The sequence below is a fragment of the Oncorhynchus masou genome, chromosome 11 (genome assembly GCF_036934945.1).
Source record: "Oncorhynchus masou masou isolate Uvic2021 chromosome 11, UVic_Omas_1.1, whole genome shotgun sequence".
Lineage (NCBI taxonomy): Eukaryota > Metazoa > Chordata > Actinopteri > Salmoniformes > Salmonidae > Oncorhynchus > Oncorhynchus masou.
In genome coordinates this window covers 48,904,830-48,917,329 of record NC_088222.1, presented here as the reverse complement: position 1 = coordinate 48,917,329, position 12,500 = coordinate 48,904,830, and the positions used below count along the sequence as shown (strand labels likewise).

Below are 12,500 nucleotides of genomic sequence, written 5' to 3'. Positions count from 1 at the left end.
CGTGAGTCCGACTCGAGTCACCTCTGTGACAGAACATAACGAGAGCGAGAGGGAGAGACAGAGAGACAGTTAGAAAAGAGAAAGAATCCTCTGTGTTTACAGTAAGTCACAGGTGGTAGGTGGTGACTACACCCACTCCACTATAACACTACAGTGATCCCCTCCTGCCTACTAGCTTTTCATTAACCCTGCTGTAGGAGAAGGGTTGGAATCCCTCAGTCTGACTGATTCGCTGGGCAGTGGCAGCTGACATGGACCCCGTGGTTACCAGGTAGCCATTGATTTCTGCCTGGCCCAGCCGTAGGGGCTGGGGGGGGGGGGGGTGCTTGAGAGACGTTCACGCCGATGCCTGTATTGATTTAATTAGGCCCTCAACTCCACCGCGCTCCGTCTCCACGGCAGCAAATGATTGGTGCTGCCAGTTGTCCTATGGGTGGCACGGCGTCCAGCTGCCACCCACCCACCCATGCCCAGGACGGGTGCACTGCACACTGGCAGAGGAGCCCAGTCAACCCACCACGAGATGCCGACTGGAGACACCAGAGGAAAATGAATGGGGTTTAGAGGCAGATCTCTGGTGGTGAGTTCTACTCAGCAGGCCTGACTGGTGCCTGGCTGGGGCCGAGGCCAGGAGAGGTTGAGGGACAGGAGGGACACAAAGGACACGGCATTGGGACTGTGGAGAGTCATTGGGACTGTGGAGAGTCACAGTCCCAATGCCGTGAGAGATTGTGTGATGTCACAGTGTGATGTCTCTGTGCTGGAGGTAGAGGAGTTTGATCGCATGTCAGAGACCAAGGAGAGAATAAGACGCTGAGCGTGTGTGAGAGCCGGTGCACGGAGAAGGCCCAGCTGTGTATTATTAGGAATATGTGGCTCACGTGTACATTTCTCACCGCTCAGATCAAGCAGCATAAGGCGCTCCGTGGAATCCCATCTGCCAGCCACGTTACAGACACTTTCTCTCTTCATTTTAAAAAAAATATGTAGAATTACTTTCAACTCGGGGCTCCCGTTGGTGCAGAGTGTATGTGGTTAATTGCTCTGCCAGAGGGGGGACTAGAGCAACAACAACAAAAACAGACGGAATCCGACGGTGAGCGCTCCCAGCTATGACCTTTCACCCGGGGAGAGAAGTCGACCTTGACGCGGGGTGAGGTAACCGCCGGGCCGTATCGAATTTCCTAATTCACATGTTGAAGAAATTGGCAAATGAGAGGGTCAGGGTTCATCTCCGCCCACTTGAAAAAAGCACTTAGCAGCCAGACAGGCCTGTATGGATGGAGTCAGGTAGCCTGCGGGAGGAACGGCCAGCCCGCCCGGCAACCAAAGATGATTAAAAATCATTTCTGGGTAATGAGACTTCCCATTCTACAGCCAGCCCATTTACAGCAGGGCTTGGTTAGGGTGCAGAGTCACTGCCTTGCATAGTGTCACAGCCCACAGAGAGAGAAAGTAGTCCCAACATGGGTGTGGGCTGAGCATGGTAACATAACACTAAAACATGTTTTACATCATCTTACTGGTGAAGGAAATTATATGAGGTGTGGCGTGAGTAGAAACTGGAGTGTACAACACAGACACACACACACACACACACTGGATGGTGCCCTACTGTGTGGCATTGTGGACCCGTGTCAAGAGGATCAATATTAATGAGTGAGGCCTCCCATTGTCACCCACACCCTCCGCTGTGTGTGTGTGTGTGTGTGTGTGTGTGTGTGTGTGTGTGTGTGTGTGTGTGTGTGTGTGTGTGTGTGTGTGTGTGTGTGTGTGTGTGTGTGTGTGTGTGCGTGCGCGCGTGCGTGCGTGTGTGTGTTTGCGTCTGTGTGCGTGCATTGTATTTGTATAGACATGCCTATGAGCATGCAAGTGTGAGTATGAGAGAACTAAAAATGAGAGCGAGGAAGGGGGCCACTTCACTGCAGAAGTGTTCCTCTCTCCCTCCTCCCTTCCTCTTTCCGAGGGAAGAGAGGAAAGTGCAGAAGAGGGAATAAGGCCACAGCCATTACAGGAGTCTAAAATTGCTCTGGGATTGGTTCCACCCACTAAGAGAGCTCAGTGAAATGGTTTGCAGCCAGGTTCCTCCATTATGTACAACTTATTACAAACAAATTTCTCCTCCAGGGCATCTCTTATAATTTTCAATTAGGTGAAACGAGGTTGTGAGCCCAGGGAGGGCAGAATCCACCACTGTTTCAGTTTCAGCACGGTTGTGTGTGTGTTTGTGTGTTTGTGTGTGTGTTTGTGTGTTGCTATGAAAAAGAGCATCAGAGAATGAAAGATTGCTTGTTTTTGCAGATACTTATTTCTCTACGGGATTGTACATTCTTAACATCTTAAAAGTGTAAATGTGTGTGTTTGTGCATTTACGTATGTACGTGTGTGTGTGTGTGTGTGTGTGTGTGTGTGTGTGTGTGTGTGTGTGTGTGCGTGCGTGCGTGCGTGTGTGTGTGAACCCAACACGCATTCGCTCACGTTCTGGACGGATTCACTTTCTTCAAATGGCTTCAAGATGGAGGCCTATAAAGCCCAGACTGTTTTCCTAGCTTAATTGTAACGCTTTTACGAGCATTTGTCGTTACAATCTCCCAATCTACAGTAATTAAGTCAACATTGGCCTCCCTCTGAACCTCCCATTCACAGAGTGGGTGCTGTAGCCTACCTTCCTGCTAGTCCAACAGGCCTCCCTGTTACTTTTAAAGCAGCGGGGGGTACTGCCTGTGCTGCAACACACAACCCTTTCTCAGCCTCTTGGCATACAAGCGCTCCGTATAACTCCCTGCTAATTTCTGCACATAAACACATGGCTATAGAGCCAGGCAGGCAGGCAGAGCTAGTGGCTCTGCTCACTGACGGATGAATCAGGCCCCTCTTTCCTTCCTATAAGCGAGATAAGTTCTCTATTGGCCTTATCTACTGGATTGTACAGGATGTCACTGCTTGTGAGTGCGCCGTGCCGAGCATTAACCTCCACACAGAGGAAATAGGTGGGATTCTTAGGCCAGATAGGCCGGTGTTTGCTAGGAAGGACCCTGTCATCCACTGTGAATCACACAGCTACAGAGAGAGAGAGAGCTGGAGAGGCTCTCAGTGTGCAGCTAACTGTGTTTTCTGTTCCGTACTTTGGAGTTGATAATAGCAAGCTCTTGTGCGTTCTGCACTCCTGTACTCAACTCTGCTGTTGGACCTCTCACCTTGCAGATGGTGGTTCTTTAAAGGTTCATTAAATATCTTCGTAGGCGGCCCGACCACATATGAGTTATAGATCTGTCACTGTCATTGAAATCAAGTCTGGTAGGTGGTAGATCTGTTCTATGTGAGCTATTTCTATGCTTTCCGTCTTAACTATCACTTTTGCGTCTTTTTTTGTCTTGTTATTTTAACAGTATTTCACAGCATGTACAATGATTCTCTACACTGCAACACGGCCGAACATGATAGAATTTGAGCGACCAGCAATGGCGGAGTGATGGCTACATACTGTGTCCTTAACACAAGGCTCTAAAAATACTGATATTAAACTGTCTATTCTCTGTCTGTAATGACCTGTACTGTGTAGTCCTGTATAGACAGATGATGCTGCTTTAGTACTTTAGCCTAGTGGTTAGAGCGTTGGACTAGTAACCGGAAGGTTGCAAGTTCAAACCCCCGAGCTGACAAGGTACAAATCTGTCGTTCTGCCCCTGAACAGGCAGTTAACCCACTGTTCCTAGGCCGTCATTGAAAATAAGAATTTGTTCTTAACTGACTTGCCTGGTTAAATAAAGGTAAAAAAATAAATAAAAAATTGTAATACTCTGGAATAGTTGGACGACCTGTGCGATCCCCTGTAAGGATGTACAGTAAGTAGTGCATGACGCTTGCAACTCCAGGATAGTGGGTTTGATTCCTGTGTATGCACGCATGACTGTTAGTCCCTTTGGATAAAAGTGTCAGCTTAAATGGCGCAGACCATTCTTCTTCTTCATTATTCTGATATTATTGTGTGCGGGAGAGAAACTGACCTGTGTAGATGAAGCGTCCGGGCGTGCCTTTACAGAACTGCTTGGACTTGTAGGAGAGGGTCACCTCTACCACCCCTGGGATGTGGCGGGGCGGAGTCTGCACCCGGATGGCATGGGGTGTGATGAGCTGCAGGAGGAGAGCGAGAGCGCACAGAAGAGAGAGAGCAAGAGAGAAAGAGAGAGAGAGAGAGAGAGAGAGAGAAAGAAAGAAAGAAAGAAAGAAAAAAGAAAGAAAGAAAGAAAGAAAGAAAGAAAGAAAGAAAGAAAGAAAGAAAGAAAGAAAGAAAGAAAGAAAGAAAGAAAGAAAGAAAGAAAGAGAAGGGAACAGGCAACCATTAGTCAAGTCTATGACTTCTGCAGTTGTGTTCTCTACAGACACGGTTCTCTCTCCCCTCCCCTCTCCTCCGATCTCCTCTCCTCCCCTGAGTCAGAGTTTGGGTGTGTGAGTGGTGCTCTTCAACACAGCAAACAAACACTTCACATCAATGAGCCTCCGCCGATCCCTTTCTATTGTCTGCCAGGGTAAATACCCTTCACACTGAAGGAGAGAAGAGGGACGGCTGGAGGGAAAGGAGAGCAGGACAAACTGTCCACAATGCCGTCAGACACGCAAACAACACGTTTATTGATTTGATGACTTGTGGTGAATGAAGGGCGTTTATGAGTGGACTGTGTCATCTGCACTGCAGCAGCGAAGGACCTCGTGAGTTGTTGAAAAGTGTTGTGAGTCTGTGTTGTGCGTGTTGTGAGTGTGGGTGGTGTTAAAGAGCACGCACACACATCCAAAGTGAGAGTGGTATTGTTGGACAGGAGCCACAGCTCCCCGCACACCTGGAGAGGCTGTGTGTTACAGAAGGTACATAAACATGGAGCTTGAGAAGGGCTAGGGGAACAGCATGACAAGGATCAGTGTGTGTTCATTATGCCTGGCCGACAGTTATCACAGCTCTGCAGGGCTGATCAGTATCGGGGGTACAGGGGGAGGGGGGGGCTGGCTGGCTGGCTGGCTGGGTGATATTGGAGGGCCCTTGAGGCCCTGAGAGCAGGGAGCTAACATAGCCTCACCCCTGGCCTCTCCGGTATGGGAGGGCGGTAATTGGAAACACACTGTGGGGCCCCGGCACTTCCTACATCGGACCAAGGGCCGAACAGCACTCCAACCAACCAGCCTCTGAGACCAGCAGAGAATACTGAGGACTAGACGGGACACTGGAGCAGTTCTATGTAGGCTATATTCAGGGACGTAAAGTACTTCATTAAAAATACTTGAAAGTGCTACTTAATTCGTTTTTTTTGGTATCTGTACTTTACATTAGTATTGATATTTTGAACAACTTTATACTTCACTACAGTCCTAAAGAACATTATGTACTTTTTACTCTATACATTTTCCCTGACACCCAAAAGTACTCATTACATTTTGAATGCTTAGCAGGACAGGAAAATTATCTAATTCACACACTTATTAAGAGAAACATCCCTGGTCATCCCTACTGCCTCTGATCTGGCAGACTCACTAAACTCATCCTTCATTTGTAAATTATGTCTGAGGGTTGGAGTGTGCCCCTGGCTATCCATAATGAAAATAATATAAAAATGGTTTGGTTTCCTTAAGGAATTTGAAATGATTTATACTTTTACTTTTGATACTTAAGTCTGTTTTTGCAATTACATTTACTTTTGATACTTAACTATATTTAAAACCAAATACTTTTAGGCTTTTTCTCAAGTAGGATTTTACTGAGTGACTTTCACTTTTACTTGAGCCATTTTCTATTAAGGTATCTTTACTTTTACCCAAGTATGACAATTGGGTACTTTTCTGCCTCTACCTCTACCTCTGTCTGTGTCCTCTAAAATAAACCCTGGGCTGAGGATTGAGGGTGGGTCAACAGGCAGGGAGGGCAGGGCAGGGCAGCTGGACAACTCAGGCAAATCTGCCCCTGGAGGCCTAATCAGTGCTATTTCTGACCCCCGTCCCGTCTCTCTCCCGCTGGCTTCAGCCATTACCCCATGACCATGACTGGCTCTGAACCCTTTGGCGCTGGGGAACTGCTGTAGCAAAGGTTCCTATTCCACTAGCCAAGGTTGAATTAAACTGCAATTATTCTACAAATTAAAAGAATAAATACAACAAAAATACAGAGCCAAGCGGTTAACGGCAAGCATATGTGGGACTCGAAACCCTTGTATTAACATTATGCCAACATGGTTCTGCAATTTAAAAGTCTAATAAATAAGCAGTGATTATTATAGCTGAATCACTGGCCGGCGGGGGAGAGGAGAGCAGAGTGGAGTGTGTTGAAGATTGGATCAGCTCATTAGCCTGCACACTGAATGGCAGGTAGAGGAAATCAACTTTGGCCTCGTACAGGCAGCTTTTTACCAGCACTACAGTTACAAGGCTTGCCCTGCCCTCCAGCCCTCCATCCCCTATAACCCCCCTTCAGCCCCTAACCCCTATCCAAATCCTTACCCCCCCTTCCATAACCTTACCCCCCCTTCAGCCCCTAACCCCCATCCATCCCCTTACCCCCCTCCATCCCCTAAACCCTATCCATCCCCTTACCCCCCTCCATCCCCTTACCCCCCCCCTTTTTCCCCTTACCTCCCCTTCAGCCCCTAACCCCCCTCCATCCCTTTACCTCCCCTTTAGCCCCTAACCCCCTCCATCCCCTAACCCACTCCAGCCCCTAACCCCCTCCAACCCGTAACCCCCTTCCATCCCCTAAACCCCCTCCATCCCCTAACCCCCCTCCATCCCCTAACCCCCCTCCATCCCCTAACCCCATCCATCCCCTAACCCCACTCCAACCCCTAACCCCCTCCATTCCCTAACACCCTCCATTCCCTACCCCCTCCAACCCCTAACCCCGCTCCATCCCATAACCCCCTCCACCCCCCTAACCCCCTCCATCCCCTAACCCCCCTCCACCCCCTAACCCCCTCCAACCCCTAACCCCCTCCATCCCCTAACCTCCCTCCATCCCCTTACCCCCTTTCAGCCCCTAACCCCCCTCCATCCCATAACCCACTCCAGCCCCCCAACCCCCAACCGCCCTCCATCCCCTAACCCCCTCCATCCCCTAAACCCCTCTCCATCCCCTAACCCCCTCCAACCCCTAACCCCCATCCATCCCCTAACCCTCCTCCATCCCCTAACCCCCTCCATCCTCTAACCCCCCTCTGGCTACTGGAAGAGGAGAGAGAGGGCTGAGGGGCTCTGCTATAAATGTGCTCCAGATGTGGATCATAGCGTAAGGTGTAAGGTCTACTCGTCCTGATGTGGCCAAACATAAAGATGTACTTAAACAGTATGTAAACCTTCACCTTACTATTCCTCACTGCACTTGCTAATGGTAGCAATAACATAACATATTCCCCTCATATTCCCCCCAGCCCCAGTCTCCAGCCTCCAGCTCCAGTCTCCAGTCTCCAGCCCCCAGCCCCAGTCTCCATGCCCCAGCCCCAGTCTCCATTTCTCCAGCCCAAGTCTCCATTTCCCCAGCCCCAGTCTCCAGCCTCCAGCTCCAGTCCCCAGCCTCCAGCCCCAGTCTCCAGCCCCCAGCCCCAGACTCCAGCTCCCAGCCCCAGTCTCCATTCCCCAGCCCCACTTGCCAGCCCCAAGCCCCAGTCTCCAGCACACAGTCACAGTCCCCAGCCCCCAGCCTCAGTCTCTAGTCACCATCCCCCAGCTCCAGTCTCCAGCCCCCAGTTTTCAGCCCTCAGTCTCCAGTCTCCAGCCCCCAGTCTTCAGCCCCCAGCTCCAGTCTCCAGCCCCCAGTCTTCAGCCCCCAGTCTCCAGTCTCCACCCACCTGGGCTTCATCCCCCAGCTCCAGTCTTCTGCCCCCTGTCTTCAGCCCCCAGTCTCCAGTCTCCAGCCCCCAGTCTTCAGCCCCCAGCTCCAGTCTCCAGCCCCCAGTCTTCAGCCCCCAGCTCCAGTCTCCAGCCCCCAGTCTTCAGCCCCCAGCTCCAGTCTCCAGCCCCCAGTCTTCAGCCCCCAGTCTCCAGTCTCCAGCCCCCAGTCTTCAGCCCCCAGCTCCAGTCTCCAGCCCCCAGTCTTCAGCCCCCAGCTCCAGTCTCCAGCCACCGTCTTCAGAGCCAAGCTCCAGTCTCCAGCCCCCAGTCTCCAGCCTCCAGGCTCCCGTCTCCAGCCCCCAGTCTTCAGTCTCCAGTCTCCAGTCTCCAGCCCCCAGCCCCCAGCCCCCAGTCTCCAGTCACCAGCCCCCAGCCCCCAGTCTTCAGTCTCCAGTCTTCAGTCTCCATCCCCCAGCCCCCAGTCTCCAGTCTCCAGTCTCCAGCCCCCAGTCTCCAGTCTCCAGTCACCAGTCTCCATCCCCCAGTCTCCAGCCTCCAGTCTCCAGCCCCCAGCCCCAGTCTCCAGTCTCCAGCCCCCAACCCCAGTCTCCAGTCTCCAGCCCCCAGCCCCCAGTCTTCAGTCTCCAGTCTCCAGCCCCCAGTCTTCAGTCTCCAGTCTCCAGTCACCAGTCTCCATCCCCCAGCCCCCAGTCTCCATTCTCCAGCCCCCAGTCTCCAGTCTCCAGTCTTCAGTCTCCATCTCCCAGCCCCCAGTCTCCAGTCACCAGCCCCCAGCCCCCAGTCTTCAGTCTCCAGTCTCCAGCCCCCAGTCTTCAGTCGCCAGTCTCCAGTCTTCAGTCTCCATCCCCCAGCCCCCAGTCTCCAGTCACCAGTCTCCATCCCCCAGCCCCCAGTCTCCAGTCTCCAGTCTCCAGCCCCCAACCCCAGTCTCCAGTCTCCAGCCCCCAGCCCCCAGTCTTCAGTCTCCAGTCTCCAGCCCCCAGTCTTCAGTCTCCAGTCTCCAGTCACCAGTCTCCATCCCCCAGCCCCCAGTCTCCAGTCTTCAGTCTCCATTCTCCAGTCACCAGTCTCCATCCCCCAGCCACCAGCCCCCAGTCTCCAGTCTCCAGTCTCCAGCCCCCAACCCCAGTCTCCAGTCTCCAGTCACCAGTCTCCATCCCCCAGCCCCCAGTCTCCAGTCTCCAGTCTCCAGCCCCCAACCCCAGTCTCCAGTCTCCAGTCACCAGTCTCCATCCCCCAGCCCCCAGTCTCCAGTCACCAGTCTCCATCCCCCAGCCCCCAGTCTCCAGTCTCCAGTCTCCAGCCCCCAACCCCAGTCTCCAGTCTCTAGCCCCCAGCCTCCAGTCTCCAGTCTCCAGTCTCCAGCCCCCAGCCCCCAGTCTTCAGTCTCCAGTCACCAGTTTCCATCCCCCAGCCCCCAGTCTCCAGTCTCCAGCCCCCAGCCCCCAGTCTTAAGTCTCCAGTCTCCAGTCTCCAGTCACTAGTCTCCATCCCCCAGCCCCCAGCCCCCAGTCTCCAGTCTCCAGCCCCCAGCCCCCACCCCCCAGTCTCCAGTCTCCAGCCCCCAGCCTCCAGTCTCCAGTCACCAGTCTCCATCCCCCAGCCCCCAGTCTCCAGGCTCCTGCCCCCAGCCCCCAGTCTCCAGTCTTCAGTCTCCAGCCCCCAGCCCCCAGTCTCCAGCCCCCAGCCCCCAGTCTCCAGTCTCCAGTCTCCAGCCCCCAGCCCCCAGCCCCCAATCTTCAGTCTCCAGTCTCCAGCCCCCAGTCTTCAGTCTCCAGTCACCAGTCTCCACCCCCCAGCCCCAAGCCCCCAGTCTCCAGCCCCCAGCCCCCAGTCTTCAGTCTCCAGTCTCCAGTCACCAGTCTCCATGCCCCAACCCCAGTCCCCCAGTCTCCAGTCCCCAGCCCCCAGTCTTCAGTCTCCATCCCCCTGTCTCCAGTCTCCAGCCCCCAGCCTGCAGTCTCCAGTCTCCATCCCCCAGCCCCCAGTCTTCAGTCTCCATCCCCCAGTCTCCAGTCTCCAGTCTCCAGCCCCCAGTCTCCAGTCTCCAGTCTCCAGCCCCCAGTCTTCAGTCTCCATCCCCCAGTCCCCAGTCTCCATCCCCCAGCCCCCAGTCTCCAGTCTCCAGCCCCCAGTCTTCAGTCTCCATCCCCCAGTGTCCAGTCTCCATCCCCCAGCCCCCAGTCTCCAGTCTTCAGTCTCCATCCCCCAGCCCCCAGTCTTCAGTCTCCATCCCCCAGCCCCCAGTCTTCAGTCTCCATCCCCCAGTCCCCCAGCCCCCAGTCTCCAGTCTTCAATCTCCATCCCCCAGCCCCCAGTCTTCAGTCTCCATCCCCCAGTCCCCAGTCTCCATCCCCCAGTCCCCAGTCTCCAGCCCCCAGCCCCCAGTCTCCAGCCCCCAGTCTTCAGTCTCCATCCCCCAGCCCCCAGCCCCCAGCCCCCAGTCTCCAGTCTCCAGCCCCCAGCCCCCAGTCCCCAATCTCCATCCCCCATCCCCCAGCCCCCAGTCTCCAGTCTCCAGCCCCCAGCCCCCAGCCCCCAGTCTCCAGTCTCCAGCCCCCAGCCCCCAGTCCCCAATCTCCATCCCCCATCCCCCAGCCCCCAGTCTCCAGTCTCCATCCCCCAGCCCCAGTCACCAGTCCTATATGGAAGCTAATTGAGAGGATCAGAAGCACATCAGAGAGCTGCGCTGAATAAATAGGAGCTGAATTTGTCCTCTGATTGGCCCCTGTGATGACTGGAGAGCTCCAAGAGATGGGAGTGTGTGTGATGGTGTGTGAGTGAGGCATACAACACACAGATGAGAGAGCAATCTAGCTCCGGCACACACACACACACACACACACACACACACACACACACACACACACACACACACACACACACACACACACACACACACACACACACACACACACACACACGCACACACACACAGACACACACAGACATACCAGCGCCGTCTTTAAAGCCCACACAGCCACCAGCATTTTACATGCCTTTAAACTGTCCCTTACAGAGCGCTTAGCCTGCCTTTCATATTCAGATCTTCTGCTGCAGGGAGAATGAAGACAGTCCACCAGCAACCAGAGGCTTTTTATACCATTACACCTTTTAATGGCTGAGAGGGCCACTCCTCACCATCGCAAAGAGTGTGCAAGGTCAAATTCAATTGGAATGTATTGTACAGGAGAAAATGGCGCATTCTAACAGTGCTTTTGTTTGCCGATGAAAATGCCCCCTGCATTTATGTTAAATAACCTGTCTGTTAAATGCACAGAAGTCATTGGAAACAGTAAACGTTGTTATTTGATTGTGTAAGTTGAACTAACACAGGGCTTTTGTCTCTTCTAAAGTTTCAAAACCAGAAATTGCAAAAGTCAAAAGTCTTGCTTCATATTTCTGGAAGAAAGCTACACTTCACAGTATTTCAACAACCGCAGAATTCTCTTTGGTCCAGATGGTTTGTTGATATTTCCATCAGTGTTTTATGTGAGTTGGTTTCATCTGGGGGGGAGAGTGGTATGGCCTTTACCACAGCTGGCATAGTTGGACTGACTCACTCCCCCTTTCATGATGGAAATGTAGAGAATGTATTGTCATGACCTTCAGTACTGTGAACTGTAAAGGCAGACAATGCAATACACTTCTATGGTCAATATTCAGGGGTTGTTTGTGTGGAGGGATGAGAGTTTGTGCGTGTGTGTGTGTGCACGTGTGTGTGTATCATCATGTACTCACCTCACTCCAGACCAGCATGGTGCCAAAGATGACCTGTAGGCCGTCAAAGAAGTTGTCCCCTATGATGATGACAGTTGCGCCCCCTGTTGTCCAGCCCTCACTGGGGCTGATAGCTTTGATGCAGGGGGCAGCTGCTTCCAGGGACAGAGCAGTGGAGGGGAGGTGGCGAGGAGAAGGGCGGAGAGGAGGGAGGGTGGAGAGGAGGGAGGGTGGAGAGGAGAAGGGAGGAGAGGAGGGAGGGTGGAGAGGAGGGAGGGTGGAGAGGGAGGGAGGGCGGAGAGGAGGGAGGGTGGAGAGGAGGGAGGGTGGAGAGGAGGGAGGGTGGAGAGGAGGGAGGGGGAGAGGAGGGAGGGTGGAGAGGAGAAGGGAGGAGAGGAGGGAGGGTGGAGAGGGAGGGAGGGCGGAGAGGAGGGAGGGTGGGAGGGAGGGAGGGTGGAGAGGAGAAGGGAGGAGAGGAGGGAGGGTGGAGAGGAGGGAGGGTGTAGAGGAGAAGGGAGGAGAGGAGGGAGGGTGGAGAGGAGGGAGGGTGGAGAGGAGGGCGGGCGGGCGGGCGGGCGGAGAGGAGAAGGGAGGAGAGGAGGGAGGGTGGAGAGGAGGGAGGGAGGAGAGGAGGGAGGGTGGAGAGGAGGGAGGGAGGAGAGGAGGGAGGGTGGAGAGGAGGGAGGGTGGAGAGGAGGGAGGGTGGAGAGGAGGGAGGGAGAGACAGACAGGCAGCTTACGGTTAGACCACCTCTGTCTAGGAGGTTAGTTACACAGTAAGAATCAAGTAGCCCAATAACATCTAAGAAAGAACATGGAACACCGATGACACACAGGACAAGGACAGGAGCACTGAGCCACAGGAACAGGAACAGGACATTCCATGTTCACGTTTGTGTGTGGAATGTGTGCAAGGACGCAGAAACACACACACACACACACACACACACACA

General features: G+C 53.7%; 1 protein-coding gene across 7 annotated transcripts in view; it reads right to left on the bottom strand.

The window, feature by feature from the left end:
* LOC135548784 (transcription factor COE1-A) overlaps positions 1-12,500 on the bottom strand; it is a 157,964-nt gene that overhangs the window by 32,544 nt on the left and 112,920 nt on the right. For 4 of the 7 annotated variants that reach the window (XM_064978693.1, XM_064978695.1, XM_064978696.1 and 1 more), the window contains exons 9-10: positions 11,569-11,702; positions 4,008-4,134 (exon numbers count right to left, since the gene is read on the bottom strand). In XM_064978693.1, the coding sequence (XP_064834765.1) occupies positions 4,008-4,134; positions 11,569-11,702 (261 nt within the window). The remainder of the gene's footprint in view (positions 1-4,007; positions 4,135-11,568; positions 11,703-12,500) is intronic. The other 3 variants (XM_064978694.1, XM_064978697.1, XM_064978699.1) reach the window with 1 other exon arrangement.